The following is an 18,511-nucleotide window of genomic DNA, read 5'->3' as shown; positions in this document are numbered from 1 at the left end:
GCATATTTTATTTATTTAAAAAATAATTTGTATTTTATTTATGAGACTTTGCACATAAGGAAAAAATATTTATTTTTAATATAATAATTTTATGTTGTTTAAAAGGTTAAAAACTACTACAATATGTCGTATGATGCAAGGAAAGTTTCCCTTTGATCAGCAGAGATGCCATTTAATTATGGATAGCTGTAAGTGAAATTAAATTTAAGTACTTTATTTCGTCTTTACTTGATTACCAAACTGAAATATTGAACAGGTTCTATTAATAGAGCCAGCAATCCATACAGTCTAAGGATTAGTACCTCTGAAGATTTCTATGTCCTTACCATGGATCCGGTTATAATTTTGCAAAAACCTCTAGACACTAATAGGAAAAAAGTGAATAATGGTAAAAGAATTCAAATTCACATAAAAGACACATTCACATAATCTATTTCAATTGTAACTCTATCAATAATAAGAAAAGGACAGTCTACCAATGAAGCATCTGCAAAATGCAACAGATCACTTCATCCAAAGGAGTAACTTAATACACTGGGCATCCCTCTTACAATTCCTCAAGAAATTGCGATTGGACTTTACCCAGTCACTGATTAGATAAAGGAATCACAATTATAAACTTAACACTTAATTTAACTGAAAAAAAGGATACCAATAGAAAGGAAAAATATTTTACTTTAAAAAATAAAATTCATAACTAATAATTAAACTAATTTTTTATTTTATTTTTATGATGTTCATAACTGATGATGAAACAGGTATAAAAAAACTTTATTTTCTTTTTTTATTTAAAATTTGAATTAATAATATACCTGTGATTTTTTTTTAATTTTATGAAAATGTACATTACTACAGAATCGAAAAATATGTTAAAATAATGTTATTAATATAAAAATATATTACAGTAATATAATAAATAATAAAATAAAACAAATAACCCGTCCAGTAAATTAGCATCACAAAATCAGTTGATTTTCAAAACTGAGAGTTCTAAGGTTCGAGTCCTTGAGAAGACAGTTGCTTTTATATGAATTTGAATTCTAGACTGCGGATACCTGTTTTCTTTGCTGGTTGAGTCTCAGTTAACTGTCTGTTTCCTTAATCCATTCTGCTACACCAGCTTCATGGTTTCAATTAACTACACATCTCAGGAGTGATTGGCCTAAGTCTGTTCCTACACGTTTACGTATATTTACATTTACACTGCACTACATCTGCAGCTACGTCAGGCCTGGGCAAGCTGGTAGCAGTAATTGCATTTGCCTGTACACATATACACACACCCAGATCTGACAGTAACTGGTAAACTAGTTAGAGAAAACAAATAAACAATGTAAAAAATATATATTACAGCTAAAATTTTATTGCAGATTCATTAATGCTTTTAATAATTTATTTTTTTAAATCAGTTACAATTAAATTGAATTAAATAAATCTATTCATCCTCTATTTTTTCTTAGTCCTATTCCCAGTTACACCAACCCTGCTACTTTTCATTATGATAAATGAATATTTCTGGCATAAAAAAATTATGCAGTCTGATAATTTTGTGCCTATTTTCATGCTGTTTGAGCTCCACTTTAAAAATTTCAGCTCTACTTCAGTTGTTTAACAACCTGTTTGAATGAATGAGTTCTCATTATATTCACAAAAAAGGAGGCTCAATATTTTATTTAATAAAGCATAATCCAATTTAACTAATATTTATGAAGCTATTAATGATTAAACAATTTTAATAGCTGCCATTTCGAATTTTCAAACTTATTTGGTTGTAGATGTTAGTGGGTATTTGTACACCAAATTTCATTAAAATATCTCAATCTATTATTGAGATAACTTTTTTTTGAAAAAATATAAATTGGAGAACAGAGGGAAAATTATGCGATATGAGGCATTGTACATATGAACTTTTTTTGTTTATTTTGAAGTCATGGATCAATCCCTTATTTGGCCAACACTTCCTGGGACATCTGTATATATACATATTTACACAAAAGTTTTTCCATTGAATGACTGTGAATTGTATCCAGTTTAATCATACATTAATTTCAATTGATACTCTATTAAAAGTCATAATATTGGTTGTATAAAATATTTTACTGAAATTTTCATTTTAAAAAGTTAAATAATTATGTAAAAATTTATAATAAGAAAAATATGTAAAAAAACACCTGTAACGACAAAAATTTTATTTAAAAAAAAAATATAGTTTTTTTGTAGGAACAATTATTTATTTGAGCTGATTTTTTTTATATATTAAATGATTACACATATGATTTTTTTAAAATTATTTTAATAAAAATTTGGAGAGAAACAAAAAGATATAAAAACTGATGTAATTTATTGCCTTAATTTGTACTCTCCTAATTATTTCTGTCATGTCAGATTAAGTTGTACCTTAATGTAGAATTTTTTAAAACGAAGACTAATTGAATAAACTTCCTACAAATGCTTTAAAAATAAAATTTTAGTAAACTTCACTTCTTTATTATTAAAAGAGGTTTTTTATTTTCTGAATCTTCTTTACTTAATGTTGATTATGTAAAGTTATTGAAATTGAAAAAGTTGTTTTCCAATAGATATATTCTAATTGGTATTTTTATAGCAAAGTATTTAGTAAATAAAAGTAGATAAAATATATTTAAAAGTTAACTGAAAACTTAATCTCAAAATACAATAATCAGATAACTAACTTTAGTTCTATAATTACATCAGAATCAATTATTTTTTTTAAAATTTAGAAAATACTGGAAATTCTAAATTGTAAAATTTATAGAGGAATTGAATACAAACTGATGATGTGACATCCCACGAAAATCGATTATTGGTGTTAATTTGGTAAGTTACATATCTGTTTACTGTGTTTTGATGGTTAAGTTTTCAATTAATTTTGAATTTGTTAATAAATTGTTTGAATTTTCAAAAATATATTTATCTTTAACAAAAAGAGTTATAATAAATTTATCTTTAAAGAGTTATAATAAGTACTATCATTAATTATAATTTTAATTGTTTCTTTTTTTAATTATATTGAATTATTTTAGGGCGTTATAATACAAGCAATGTAGTACTTGAGTGGGAAAAAAACGATGCAGCTCTTTTACCTAATAATAATCCAAGTCTTGCAGAATATTATCTTATCGATATGAATTTATTTAACAGTGAAGAAAATTGTTGTGTTCAGCATGCTGCTGTAAATCCACATAACTGTAAGTAAATAAGGTAATATTGAATCATTGTAAAATATTGTAGAACTAGCTGACTCGGCAATGATACACTATTGCTAGATTTGAGTATATATATATATAGATTAAATGAACACAAATTAAAATTTTGATAAAACATTAAAAAACTAAATATTATGGAACTTCACAAAATTTAACTTTTCCTTTTTTTCTTCCCTTCTTCTCTTCTTCCCTTTTTCCCTTTCTCCCTATTATACATTTTTTCCAAATATCTCTACCCCAGCGCCATCCAGCGGGTCCATTTTCTGCAGAGGTATTTCTTTCCTTGTATTTCTTTACGAGGTATAAATTTCCTCGTTTTTTCGAGGTATTTCTTTCAGAACACATGTTCTGAATATGAGCCAAATCGGGCCATAAATACAGTTTTTCAAAATATCTCGACCCCCAGCGCCACCTAGTGGGTCTCAACTAATTCAGAGAAACCTTCTTGGGCTAGCACACAACAACTCACCAAAGTTTCATCATAATCAGGTTAATGGTATAGGAATGGATATGGGACAAAACAAACAAGACAAATGAATGTTTTTTTTGTCCCATATATATATATATATATATACTTGCAGACCCGGCAATGCTTCGCTATTGCTAGATTTGAGTGTATAAATGAACATAATTGGAAGTTTGATAAAACATTAAAAAACTGAACATTATGGAATTCACAAAATTTAACCTTTCACTTTATTCCTTATCCCTTCAACTCTTCCCATTCCCTCTTTTCTCCATTTCCCTATTCCCCTTTCCACCATTTCATACTTTCACTATATTTCCCCCTTTTCCCTACTTCCTTTCTCCTTTTGCCCTGTTCTACTTTTTCTTTTTTTCCTTTTCCCCTTTTTTCCAATTTTCCCTATTTCCCTTTTTTTCTTTTTCCCCTTTTTCCTGCGTGTAAATTAGCCCAGCAGTTTTTTAGTCTATAGCGGACACATATAGGACATTTGTCACATGTGACATATAGGACATGTGTCTATAGCGGACACATATATATAAAAGGCAAAACATTGCCTTTTATATATATATACGAATAAGAATAAAAAAGTCTATTTGTTTGTTTGTTTTGTAAATATCTCGACAGTAACGCCACGTAGCAGGTATAGATTTTGCAAAATTTTTCTTTTCTCGTAACTAATATATATTCTGAATATGAGCCAAAATCTGTCCATAAATACAATTTTTCTAAATATCTCAACCCCATTGCCACCTAAAGGCTCCATTTTTCGCAGAAATATTTCTTTTCACATAACTAATATATATTGTGAATATGAACCAAATCTGACCATAAATACAAATTTTTGAAATATCTTGACCCCAGCACCACCTAGCGGATCCAAACTAATTCAGAAACCTTCACAGGCGTGCACAAACAACTTACTAATGTTTCATCACAATTGGATGAATGGTATAGGAACACATATGCGACAAACAGACAAACAAACATTCATTTATATATATATATATATATATATATATATATATATGTGTGTATAAAATTAGGATATTGTTGATTAATTAAATATTCTCATACAGTATTTTAAATGTACTTATAAGAAAGATTTTGCAGTCACTGTTAGTGACATTTGTACAATACTCAGGTAGGGTCTGCAGACATTTGGCAGAGTTGTTGCTCTATTAAGCCTAGTGGCAATAATTGTTTTACTGGTTGCAGATGAAGTGTAAAGGCCTACTGATAGCAAACAGTTCAACATAATTTTGAGAAGTTTAGGATTTTACTATTATATTAAATAATATTTTTTTTAAATTTAATTTTAGCACTTGCAAGAAATCTCCTTGAAATCAATAAAAAAAATTTTTTTTTTTAATACTTAGACCAAGTAACACTCCATATTTGTAGTTATGGTGTTATATATTGAGGTAAACTATTACATACATTGTATGCAGTGTTAGGTCTAGTATATTCTAATATCGACTGTAAGAACAACTTAATCTATATTTGTTACTGCATGTTAGTCTACAATCAAATATAATAGGTTGCTTTTGTTCTGCTTTTAAAGCTTTCAATCCTCTCAAATATATAGTATCAGGCCATCAAATGTGTAGTAAGTAAAATCTTACCTTGTATTGTATTCATCTTGTTATATTTTATTATATTTGAAAATCATGAATTTCTTACATAAGAAAATTGGAGTTGAATAATTTTTAACAATTATTGAACTGTATTAAACAGTACTTTTTACTTAGGTTATTTGTAGCAACAGTAAATAATTGTACAAAAAATCATTGGGTAACAAAAGTAGTTCAACCAAAATGTTGATGATTTTATCAAGTTGGATGTTGTATATAGCATAGATTAACTAATAACATGCACACTATATCTGTATTTTAACTTTTTATTTTTCAGTTTTGACATGTTATGTTTTTTTCCCCATCTTTTATGACTGCATAGGATCACTTTAGTCAGTCCATTATCAAATTTTCTTTGAAGGGACTGTTTGTTCTTGCAGCCTCCTAGTACTTTTTCGTATGTTCCTATCTCCATGCCCTTTCTGCTGTTGAAAATGTTCACATTGTGAGTTTCTTGTGAATATGAAGTAGGTGTTTTTGTCCTTATTTTTTTTTTCATTTTATTCTATCTTGTCTGTAGTGTCCTCTGGTGTAACGCCAATTTCCTTCAGATCCTCTCTTAATTCTCTGATCCAACTGCATCCTGTCTTGGTGTTTTTTGAGCTGAGATTGTACTGTACCAGCTGTCTCAAATCTTGCATCCTTATGATGTGTCTCCAAAGAAGCCTAATCTCCTCTTACATAAGGTATCAGTGATGATTTCTAACTCTTTGTACACGACTTGTTAAGGTTGTTGACTATGTATTCAAGTTTATCCGTTATTTTTTCATTTGCGTTTTGTTATTAGTTGGGTAGGATCTATTTTTCTTTTAGTTTTAGGAATTTGGTCTTGTTTCTTCCTTTGGGTAGTGAATTTAATTTAATTTTGACTATGTACTGATCTGAGTTTGTGTCTACTCCTCAGAGAACTTTTACATTGTAGATTTCTTTGTGATGATCTAATTGCCATTCTCCTTTAGTGTAGTCAGAATGTTTCCAAGTTTTGGGTTTTTGAGGTTTCCTCTTCAAGTATGTGGATTTCAAAATTAGATTATGGTTTCTGCAGAGATCGATGAGTCTCTGTCCATTTTCATTTGTTCTCTTTTGGGTGGACCATTCTCCAGTTACGTTACAGTATCTTCTTGCTCTGCCTAGTTGACCATTGAAGCTCCAATTAGTTGTTTAATGTGATTTTTGGGTATGCTATTTATGGTTTGGTCGAGTAGGTCCCAGAACGTTTCTGTTTCTCTATGGGTTTTTGGAGATTTGTTTTTATTATTAGTAGGAGCTTGGGTGTTTATTATGGTGTAGACTTTATTAGATGCTTTTAGGGCGGGTATTGAGATTCTTGGGGATTGTGACTTGAATTTCTGTACGGAGTTTATTATCTTGAGGCTGACCAAAAATCCTGTTCCAAACTGTGGGATACTTCATCACTCTCTTCCCAGGTATACCTTTGTAGAGCCTATATCCTTGAGATTCCATGGCGTTCTGGTCAATGTTTCTTATTTCCTGCAGACCCATGATCAGAATTTTGTGTTGGTCCATCAGGCCATTTTTTATTTTTTTGTTTACCAGTCTACATGGCAAGTTCACAGTGTGTGTGGAAATTTAGGTCATTTGCTTCGGTTTTATTTTGGACTTTGTATTTTTCTTGATCATGTGTGTAGTATTGGGGCATTCCAATGCTTCCAATCACTTGTTATCTTCTAAGTGGCAGTCCGCCATATCCAAATCCTGCCTTCTCTGAACTCTGGTGTTGTTCAGTTCAGCCGGTTCTAACTAGAACAAAGAAGACTGGAAAAATGTAATGTTTTGTGATGAGTCACATTTTTATGTTCAGGGCAAAGGGTTCCATATGTTAAAAAAGCATCAGATGAAAATACATTACCAGCTCCTCATATCCAACAATTAGTTGAATATCCCCAGAAAAAAATATTTTGGCGTTGGTTCACATTTGAAGGCTCTTCATCATTTACACTAGATGGTATATTGAAAAGCAATGGATATATCAAGATTCTGAAGGAAAGGATTTTGAAAAAAGTTCAAAACAAATTCCCACATGGCAACGGAGTGTTCCAACAAGATTTGGTGCTATGCCATATGTCAAAAAAAGTGGAAAAATGTTTCGAGGAATGAAACAGTAAAGTGCTCCCATGATCAGGCAATTACCCAGGTTTAAACCCAATTGAAAATCTTTGTGTTATAGTCAAAAAATGAATTGTACCATAAAAGTTGATCTCATTAAAGCAATAATATCAGTATAGTTTCATGATGAAGAAATAAAAAATGCGAAGTACACTTATTGAATCAATGCCAAATTGTGTACTTGAAATGATTAAGAATAAATAATGTCATATTAATTACTAGATATTCACAAATACAGGTATTTGGATCATACAGGTACGATCTCTTTCTAAATAAAGTTATTTTTTATTAAGTAACATCTGTATTCTCCTGTATGTAAAGTACCCAAAAAAAGGTTTTGTATCAGTCAAAACTTTAATAATTAATGAAATAGTTTCAATCTTGGTTATCTCATTGTTATAAAGCACTCCTTAAAAAATACCTAAAAACCATCTTTGTTTACTTTGTTTACACAGTCTTATAGGTAAAAAATTTTATCTTATTCATATTGTAATGTACATATTCCTATTCCTCTTCCCAATTTTCCTAATAGAGAAGAATTTCCATTAAGCTTTTTCAGTAAATTATCATGTCATAAATATCATATTTGATATATATAACAAAAAAAGATAAGAAAAGTTGATTAAACCCAAGATAAATAATTTAGACAACAGAACAGTTTTCTTAAATAGGAATGTAGCATAAAAAATACATATTATGTGTAAAGTCTCAAAAAAAAATCAAATTTAGCCATTCAGTCTTGTTTAACCCTTGATGATTTCATAGGCAATGATGTTTTTGCCATTGGAATTTCCCTGGCAGATTTTGCGCGTGGTTTGCCCCATTGCCTTCCCAATGTGGTTAATTAAACCCAACCACCAAACAACACTGGTATCTGCAATGTAGTATTCAGATCCATGTAAAATTAACTGCCGTTAATGGGATTTGAACCCTCAACTTCGAAATCAGCTGATTTGCAATGATGAGTTCACCAATAGACCAACCCATTGGGTTGTAAAGATTAATCAGGACTAATTGTGAAACTGTAAATACGTGAAACTAAAAGAAAAACTGACTTTATAATACTGCATTATCTATATTTTTTTTAATTAACATTATTTTAGTTATACCTCTTTTACTAATTTTATTATAAGCATTTTTCTGTTCCTACATATTGTATGTTCCTAAGTACCAGATGGATCATATAAAACTCATGATTTCTTTTGTGTTTAATTTAAAAATATTGTTTGAAATGTAGAGTGTATATGGGTAATTATTTTGCATTTACTTAAAGGGCTGAAAATGCCCTCTGCTCATCTCAAGACACCTTAACACGTCGTGGCTGTTCAATGGAATGGTTGCCCTGTCAATACCATCAATTTCATATTCTATTTCAAATCATTTAATATCTGAAGGCATGTAGTGTACATTCTTGTTTAAAACTAAAAGAAAAAGGTCTGGTTGGGTTAAATTGGGTGATTTTGATGACCACAAATTCCTTTAAATGATACATCAAAGGAACTTTTAATCAAAGCCGTGGATCCCTTGATGTATGACATATAGCTCCATTCTGTAGAAAGTTGTATGGACTTCGTTCTTGGCAAACTAATGTTTATGATAAGGAAGGAAGAGGAAGAGCAATCTGTTGTGAGTGATAAAATTAAAAAAAATTGAACAAGCTGTTCATGATAAATGTCGCTTCTCAGTTACTAAACTTTGTTGAAAATTTTCCTCAAATTTCAAGGTTCACTCTTTACAGAATTGTTTCAGATTGGGTTTTTATAAGTATTGTGATGGGTATCAAAACAAATTAATTGCCCACAAAACAAAAAAAAAAGAATATGAACAGCATTAACTTTTCTTTAGCAAATATCAGAATAAAGGAAGTGAATTTCTTAAGGTATTGTTACTGGAGACAAGACATGGATTTGTTTCATCAATATCAAGACAGAGAACAGTCCAAACAGTAGATACACACACTTGCCAAAGCCAAAAGTTCAAACAATCCAATTTGGGCAACAAAAAGAAGGCTAAGATGTTTTAAGACCATAAAGGAATTTGAGGTAGAATTTATGAAGCCTGGTATGACAATAGCTGTAAATGTTTACCATGAAACAGTGACCAAGCTTTGGAGAGCAATACAAAATAAACAGTGAGGATTGTTTTTTTTTACATGACAGTACACGGCCTCACACTGCTAATACTACTAAAGGTGTACTAAACATATTTAAATGGTAGATTTTTTATCATCCCTTACAGGAGTGATTTGGCACTATCTGATTTTCATCTGTTCACCAATGAGGAATGAGCTGCCAACTCTATACTTAAAAAGCAATGATGAACTTATGGATGGAGTCTGTAAAAGGATGGGTACTTCAGTGACACAAATCTTTGAAGACGGAATAGAGAAACTAGTATCACACCACAAGTGATTGAATTTGGGCAGAAACTATGTCAAGAACTAATTTAAGAACATATATAACTTCTTTGTTTATAGTAATTTTTTTCAATTTATTTTATTTTTATTATTTGACCAGAGATTAATTTAAATGTCCCTTGAATATTAAAAATGTTTACAGAATGTTTCTTATAATTACTTTACTTTCAGCCAACATCTGTTTTCATCAATAATGAATAATCTTTTTTCTGTGGAGAAAATTCCATTATAGATCTAATGCGATGGAAAATGCTATACTATAGGTTGCAATTTTCATATCTTTAACTTCCATTGTAGCATCACTTTTATATTCATAGTATAATGATTGCTTTCATCTTTGCCATTTCTATCCAGTTGATCAGTTACGATTTGTATTTATATGTCTTTCATATAATCTGGAAATCAGTTTGTTATTGTAATTGTTTGCAAACAATGAAAATCATAATTGTTTTGGTTAGAATCTTGTTACATATAATTATATGAAAACCAAAGCTGTTGTCACTTAAAAAAGGAAGTCAGTATTTAACCAGGTGCTACATAAAAATATATAAGTATTCTCTAAGCCAAACTAAATCAGTTAAAAAATTGATAAGTAAGTTTTTGTCATTTTTGATATATAATTTAAATCCTGAATAATTTTTTTTTGTCTTCAGTAACTTGACTGGTTTGATGTAGCTCTCCAAGATTCCTTATCTAGTGCAGTTGTTTCATTTTGGTATATCCCCTACATCCTACATCCCTAACAATTACTCCAAACGATGCCTGCCTGCACAATTTTTTCCTTCTATCTGTCTGCAATATTAAAGCGACTATTCCAGGATGCCTTAATATGTGGCCTATAAGTCTGTCTCTTCTTTTAACTATATTTTTCCAAATGTTTCTTTCATCATCTATTTGCCATAACATCTCTTCATTTGTCATTTTTTTCACCTATCTGATTTTTAACATTCTCCTATAGCACCACATTTCAAAAGCTTCTAACCTTTTCTTCTCAGGTACTCCGATCATCCAAGTTTCACTTCCATATACAACTACGCTCCAAACATATACTTTCAAAAATCTTTTCCTGACATTTAAATTAATTTGTGATGTAAACAAATTATATTTCTGACTGAAGGCTCGTTTTGCCTGTGCTATTCGGCATTTTATATCGCTCCTGCTTCGTCCATCTTTAGTAATTCTTCTTCCCAAATAACAAAATTCTTGTACCTCCATAATATTTTCTCTTCCTATTTTTACATTCAGTGGTCCATCTTCATTATTTCTACTACATTTCATTACTTTCACTTAGTTCTTTCTATTTTCATGCGGTAGTTCTTGCATAGGACTTCATCCATGCCGTTCGTTGCTCCTTCTAAACCTTTTTTACTCTCAGCTAGAATTACGATATCATCAGCAAATCGTAGCATCTTTATCTTTTCACCTTGTACTGTTACTCCGGATCTAAATCCAATGTTCTTTAACATCATTAACTGCTAGTTCTATGTAAAGATTAAAAAGAAATTGGGATAGGGAGCATCCTTGTCGGACTCCCTTTCTTATTACGGCTTCTTTCTTATGTTCTTCAATTATTACTGTTGCTGTTTGGTGGGATAGGGAACATCCTTGTTGGACTCCCTTTCTTATTACGGCTTCTTTCTTATGTTCTTCAATTATTACTGTTGCTGTTTGGTTCCTGTAAATCCTGAATAAATCAAACTTTAAAAGAAAATGTTTGATTTAAACTTTTTAGAAAAGATGTTATTATATCTTATTTTTTAAACAAGAAAAACTTTTTTGTGTCTTCATTAGCTTTCTGTCATGTTCAGCTTTTTTAGAGAATCCTGTTGGAAGTTCTGAGTGATGCGGTGATGGTTTTCTAATTAGTTTTGAAAGATCTTAGTTTTTGTTTATAGATGTGTTTAAAAATGTGTGTAATTTAAAATTGAATTTCTTCATTATGAATGTTATTTGTAGCTGTTTTTTAATTATTATTTTGACTGCCAATTGTACATCGTTTGTTTTTATGTAAGATGTTCAAGTTGTTGATTTTTGTTCAACTGCGACTTGTTGCAGTGAATTGATTTATAAAAGTAGATTAAGTAATTCAGTAAAGTGCTTTTATGTTTTCTATGTAACACTGTGAAAAGCTCTGTTCTGTTTTTCGTGTAACACATGTTACAGTTTGAGATTATTACTTTACCACATTATAATCGTAGCTGTGTGTGTAGCTGTGTCTATTAATTATTTTATATGAATATTTTTAAACTGTGTTTTTATTTATATATGTTCACTGTGTATAAATAATATAATGATTTAAAGATTATTTGATTGCCTTAATGTTTATTTTTCTATCTCTTTATGTATGTTTTTATTAACTATTTTTTTTTATCATCTTTCTTATTATATTTCTCTTTTTTTAGCATATAGTTATAGTTCACTGGTTCTTACTTTTGTACTTCAGCGTGAATTTGGATTTTACATTATGGATTATTATGTACCAAGTGTTATATTGGTTATACTCTCTTGGATGACATTTTGGTTAGAGCCAAGCTCCATACCTGCAAGGTGCTTACTTGGTGAGTATAGTTATGGAAAATAAATAAATAAATATTTTAATCAGAACAGTACATAAATATATCATTGTGTACAGTTTAATTTCACAGAGGGAGCAGAAAGCAGGGCTAAATGTTTTGTGAGGCAAAACTTGCTAACGAACCATTTTCTGAGTGATGTTTATGTGAACTTTTTTCTCATTTTTGGCAATAGAATCGACTCCAAGAGATTGTTGTGCAATTTGGAATCACGTAACAACTTAATCACCAAAACACAGTAACAAATAAAACTTAAAAAACTAATCCCAATAGTTGACATTCGCAGAATCCCGCATCTTCAGTTGGCACACAAATTATATAATTACATAAATCAAATATTAAAAAACTTAATATTTAGAAAACATAAAACATTCCTAATAACTGCAAATTTTTTATGAACAATACTACTCCACTGCCTTTACTGGAATTATTTAAATTTAAAACATATTGGTTCTTACTTTAATCAAAAGATTATTTCAAAAGATATATATATATATATATATATATATATATATATATAGGTTTGCTAATACATGGCAAAATTTCTTGGTAGTATCAACGGAAACTGCCAGAAAACCTTGATCAGAATAAGAATTATATCACAGAATTAATAATAATAAAAAAGTGAAATGTTAAAGTCAGTTAATGCATAAAAATAGCAAATATAATGGATGTCCCAAAAAGAACTCCATGGTTTTAAATTAAATTTATTACATTTAGAATTACAGTTTTATGTTTTATTACATTAAAGTACAAAGTCTTAAGTCTTTTATTTACCTCTTAATGTAACTCAATATGAACACTGTTTACAACCCTGCAAATATGAAACTAACAATTCACCTCATTCCACACTCTGGCTAACATGCATTGCAGAAATCACTTCCATGGTCACTGTTATTCTTTGGAGCAGGTGATCGAGTGACTGGGTTTTTCTTGATATACGATGCCTGTTAGCCTCCATGGTGGAATGGTAGTTTCTCGGCCTTTCATCCAGAGATCCTGGTCAGACATGGCATTTTTCATACACTACAAAATTTTCATTTACATATCCCATGGACAAGCTTCAAGCTTCTCTGGCAGTAACATCAAGCCAAAAAAAAAGAAGTAATCCATCAGTATCAAATCAGATTTCATAGTGGCCAAAAGATGGGAACTGCTCTCCGTATCCATCCAGCCTTCTGGGAACCTATAATTGAGCACAGTCCACACAACTTCTGCATGATGTGGAGGGTTTCTATTGGAAAATTAGGCCTTTCATATTTCCAATCAATGGAAATAATATTTTCTAACATTTCCAAGTACTCTATGCCTGAAACAGCCTGCTCATGGAAAAAAATTGTCCAAAAATTTGATTATTCATCATATCACACCAGATATCAGTTTTGGACAGTTGCTGACAAATGCTACCAGTTCTTTTTTTTTTTCTGAACTCCATATTAGACAATCATAGTGTTTCATTCATGACTCCAGGAACATGAAATGTTACTTCATCAGAAAATAAAATGTGCTTACATAGTTTTCATTGATAGAAATGAACTCTAAACATGGGTGTTACAAATTGAACTCTTTGCGGCTTATTAGATTTAATTTCATGGAGTGGCTGTAGTTTATAAGCACAAAGTTTCAACCCCTTGTGAACATCATAGAAAATGCTTTTAGGATGACTATCATGTAACTGTGTTTATTTGTTGACTAACTCTACAAACTGATCACATTCTAGACTTTATTGGAAAACAGTCAAATTCTTTCTGTTTTTGGCACTTGTTTTAGGTATATCTGGTGAATGCCTTTTCAAAATGCTTCCATTTTCCAAAAACTGTTCATACCACTTACATATGCTTTTGTTCTTGGAGAATTTCTAAAATGGACTCATATATGATTTCTTTGTATGACAGTCACTGATTTCATTTGTGAACTGGTATATTCTCTGTACTTTCTCTTGTGGCAATGCCATGATACTGGAACCTGGGATCATAACAACTTTGGCTATGTAAAGTTTAAAACAGCTGCTATGTGACTGAGAATAATAAACTAAAACTTATTTATTGTCGCTTCAAGTTTACATGTAAAACATTATTGAGTGATGTAAAATAAAAACTATTCGTTCTTGAAAACCCGGAGTTCTTTTTCAAACATTTGGTATTAAGTAAATAATAGTAAAGCAAATATATGAAGGTAGTAAGTAATAAATCAATAAAATAATAATTAAGTCATTAATTGAAATTATTTGGGTAGGTTTCACTTGTACTCATCAAGACTACTATTCAGAAGATTCAATTTTACCTAATTAGTTTTATTTAAAAAAATCATCATTAGGGTTTATCAGTCTTATGTTAAAGAAAATCTTAAATATAAATAAAGCGATAAGTAGATGTTTTAAATGGTTGGTAAGAGTATACTACTGGCTATGGAACCATAGGATTTTATTGAAGGTTTAACTATCATGCTGTTATGAAAAAATAATTCTGTTCTGGTGCGATAAAGAATTTATTTATACAGAAAGTAGATTTTCTTTATAAATGGCTATTGGCTATCTATTTATTTCTAAAAAATATAAAATTACTAATAGCAATAGTAGTAGTTGTAGTAGTAGTGGTAGGGGCAGTGGCAGTGGTAGTGGTAGTTGGTGGTGGTAGTGGTAGTGGTAGTGGTGGTGGTGGTGGTGGTAGTAGTAGTAGTAATTAATTTGCCTTATGGATATTTCCAAAATTTATATGCAAGCATAGATATACTTTATGACTATGACCAACTTTATCATAAAATTCAGATACTGTGTCCAATGTTTTCTACTCCATGGTAATGTATATGTTTACAGATATACAAGGCACCTTGAAATTAATCAGTTACTATTGTCAGCAAAGAAATGATATATACTCAAATTCAAAACTTTATGAAATAAAAACTATTCAGTAGATTTCAAATTACTTTATATCACCTTTTAGATAATTTTTTCTTTATTTAATAGTGTTAAATGGTAATTTTTTATTTCTTTTTAAAAGTATGTGATTGTGGTGAGAACAAAAAAAGATAATTTTCTGACCCTTCTGTCACATATAGCTTATCTTTATTCATATGTAATTAAAAAACTTCTATACTGATTCCAATGAATTTTATACTCAAGGTCAATATTACAGATCTATATCTGCAACTGTTGAAGAGCTGTTATTCAATTTGTAAAACCATTTTTTTCCTGTCCTATTCGAGATAGGACTAGATAAGAGTAGATAACTTATTTTCATTGTTATTTTAAATTTATAAATACAATATTCTATATAAGTTATTACAAACCTGAATTTTTTTATGAATTTTTATTTATTAATAAATAAATTATTTTAAATGGACTGCTAAATAAGGGAAAAATTGTATAAGTATATCAGTTCTTTCCCTTAGTCCTACATATGGATACATTTCTGAACTTATTCTCTTACAAATTTTCATAGTAGTTTTTCAAAAAAAAGAAAGTGTTACTAATTATAAAACTGAGTTTAAAAACTAACAATTAATAAAATCATTAATGTATTTTTACATTAAAATGTGTATCTGTATCCATTAAATATGTATTTGTAAAATTAGAATGCAGATACCAAAATTGTAAAATATTCTACATAGAAATGACAAACAAATTTTTAAAATCAAAACCTAAATAATTATTATTGAATGATTTAAGTGAATCCTTAATTTGTTTTAGGTGCTAGTACAATGCTTACATTTATTCTTTTGACTTCAAAAACAAATTCATGTTCTGCACTTGGGTTACATTTTAAAACAAATGATGTATGGTTTTTTGGATGTACTGCATTTATCTTTCTATCATTTGTTGAATTTGCATTTGTGAATACAATTCATAGACAAGAGTAAGTTTTCATTTTTTATATTTACTTTTCATATATTTAAAATTACTATGTATTACTTTGTGTTGTGTGAGGCGATGTTGAAAATTAGGTCAGTTGGTAAAATAAGAAACAAAGAAGTTTATTTTACCAGCCTAGGAATGTTAGGTTTGACATGAAGCTGAATAAGTAATGAAAAATATCTGTGATAAATTCTTGTAAGAGATAAACAAGGTTGATAATCCATTTATTGAGATATTTTGGTTTTAATTCAGTAATTAAGAGATTCATTCATAAAAGGTAAAAAAAAACCTATTGAGAAAAACTGATTGATATGTATAAAGTGGATAACTGAGAATTTAGGGTTTAGTAATTACTTGATGTTTAAAGATTACCACAGAACATAAAATTGAAATTAGTGTAAAAAATAACTTAAGATTCAAAATAAATAAATAAAAATTAAATTTTAGTATTAAAACTACTAAATATGACATTTAATTCTCTGTTAATTGGCTATGAATTGTCAAAACTGTAATTTATTGAAATGTAAAAAATAAAAAATAAATAGTGTAAATAAAAATATTTAATTATACTTTTTACAGTACTTAATAAAACTTCATTAAGAAATTGTTTTTATTTACGTGAGGTATATTATATGAAGTGGAGATGCTTTCTTTACAACTTAAAGTTTGTTTTCATAAACATTCCCAAAATCCCAAACATGGTAAACTGTTTAAAGTGGCTGATTCATTCTCCTGCATGCAGTCCATCTAAACAGGGTGTATTTATCCTAACACTACATTATGTTCGCAAATCCCATACTGCTTCATTATAACTTTGTTTACAAAGTAAAAAGTTAAGCTATGTCACCACCATGTTTAAGTGAAAGCAAGAAAATGCTGTTCTATTCCATTTATGTTTAATTTTAAATAAAAGTAAAAAGAAAGTATGGATTAACAAACTTTTAAATAATACAGTAAATTATTCTCATGTTTAAGTGAAATAGACAGTAATTTACAAATGAATAAACATCTTTTGAAATATTATTAAATATGATGGACTTGATCATTTTGAAAGCGAATAATTTGCATGAAAATATTCTTGCAGAACAACATTATATTCCAACATTGTGTTTTACGAAACACTAGGGTAGATCGTATGAAGAACTAAAATTTAGTTGCAGTCGTTTATGTTGAACTAAAATTTTTCCAACCGGCTACGCCTAGCTGGACATTGTGCAAGCATTTAGAAAATTAACTGGCCTTCATACATTTGGCATCCAACAAATCGAATTGCATGCAGGAGATTGAATGGGCTGTTTAAATTCTATTGGAATGTAAAAAATATACATTATAAAACTGTTGACATAGATAATGTTTTTCAGCTATTCAATAACTTTACATACTGATACACAGATACTGTTTTTCTAGTCAGTAGATTATGAAAAATTTTAGCTTGCATGTTAGAAAAAGTTTTTTCTTATTGAGAAATTTAAATCTCAGAATATTATGATCATCTGGAAAAGTACACATTAACTTTTCAGAAATAGCATTTATATAGATTAGATAACAATTGTTATCTAATATTGTTATATGATAATGATTTGTGTAGTAATTGTTTAAAATTTTAGATGCCTTAACTATAATTACTAGTTATTTATTTATGTTCTGTTCTTGCTCCTCCTTCCTAAATAATGAAAATCAGCACTTAACTTTCATTACTCTTCTTCTGTCTTATGTGTTCGGCATAACTCACCTCTGAAAATTTAATTGATGTAGTTTGTTTTCATATCCAATATTTTTATTAAATTTTTTGATATATTTGTTTACTAATATTTTATACAAGTCAGTTATTTTTATTTCATTTATTTTTAAGGTTGAAAAAAATTAAGTTAAAGAAAGCTACTAGTAAAAACATTTTGAAAACTGCTATGAGTCCTCAACTTCTCAGAAAACGTCGGTCTTCTTCTTGTCCTTCCTCTCCATCAGAAATACGTAAAAGTTTGTCACAGTCTTCCCAGAACAAAAATAATTTTCTAACTGTAGATGTAAGTAAATTGTTAAATATATATACTTTTTTGTAGAATTAGATTTGACTTATTTTTTAAAGTAAGGTCCATTTTGAAAAAAAAAACACAAAATGAAAAAGATGAACAAACTCTATTACTTAAGCATAGAAACAAAATTTGTTTTCTACTTTTTTACATAGCTGCCTTCAACTTTAACACATTTTTCATAGTAT

General features: G+C 29.3%; 1 protein-coding gene across 2 annotated transcripts in view; it reads left to right on the top strand.

Annotated features, from left to right (window-relative positions):
• The window catches only part of LOC142330289 (pH-sensitive chloride channel 2-like), a 67,523-nt gene that overhangs the window by 44,124 nt on the left and 4,888 nt on the right, over nt 1–18,511 (top strand). For both annotated transcript variants that reach the window (XM_075375484.1, XM_075375483.1), the window contains 5 exons: nt 106–188; nt 3,045–3,209; nt 12,270–12,425; nt 16,129–16,294; nt 18,146–18,317. In XM_075375484.1, coding sequence (XP_075231599.1) covers nt 106–188; nt 3,045–3,209; nt 12,270–12,425; nt 16,129–16,294; nt 18,146–18,317 — 742 coding nt within the window. The remainder of the gene's footprint in view (nt 1–105; nt 189–3,044; nt 3,210–12,269; nt 12,426–16,128; nt 16,295–18,145; nt 18,318–18,511) is intronic.

The sequence above is a fragment of the Lycorma delicatula genome, chromosome 9 (genome assembly GCF_047948215.1).
Source record: "Lycorma delicatula isolate Av1 chromosome 9, ASM4794821v1, whole genome shotgun sequence".
NCBI classification, from domain to species: domain Eukaryota; kingdom Metazoa; phylum Arthropoda; class Insecta; order Hemiptera; family Fulgoridae; genus Lycorma; species Lycorma delicatula.
Note: the sequence above shows the minus strand (reverse complement) of the source record. Positions and strands in the feature narration are given on the sequence as shown.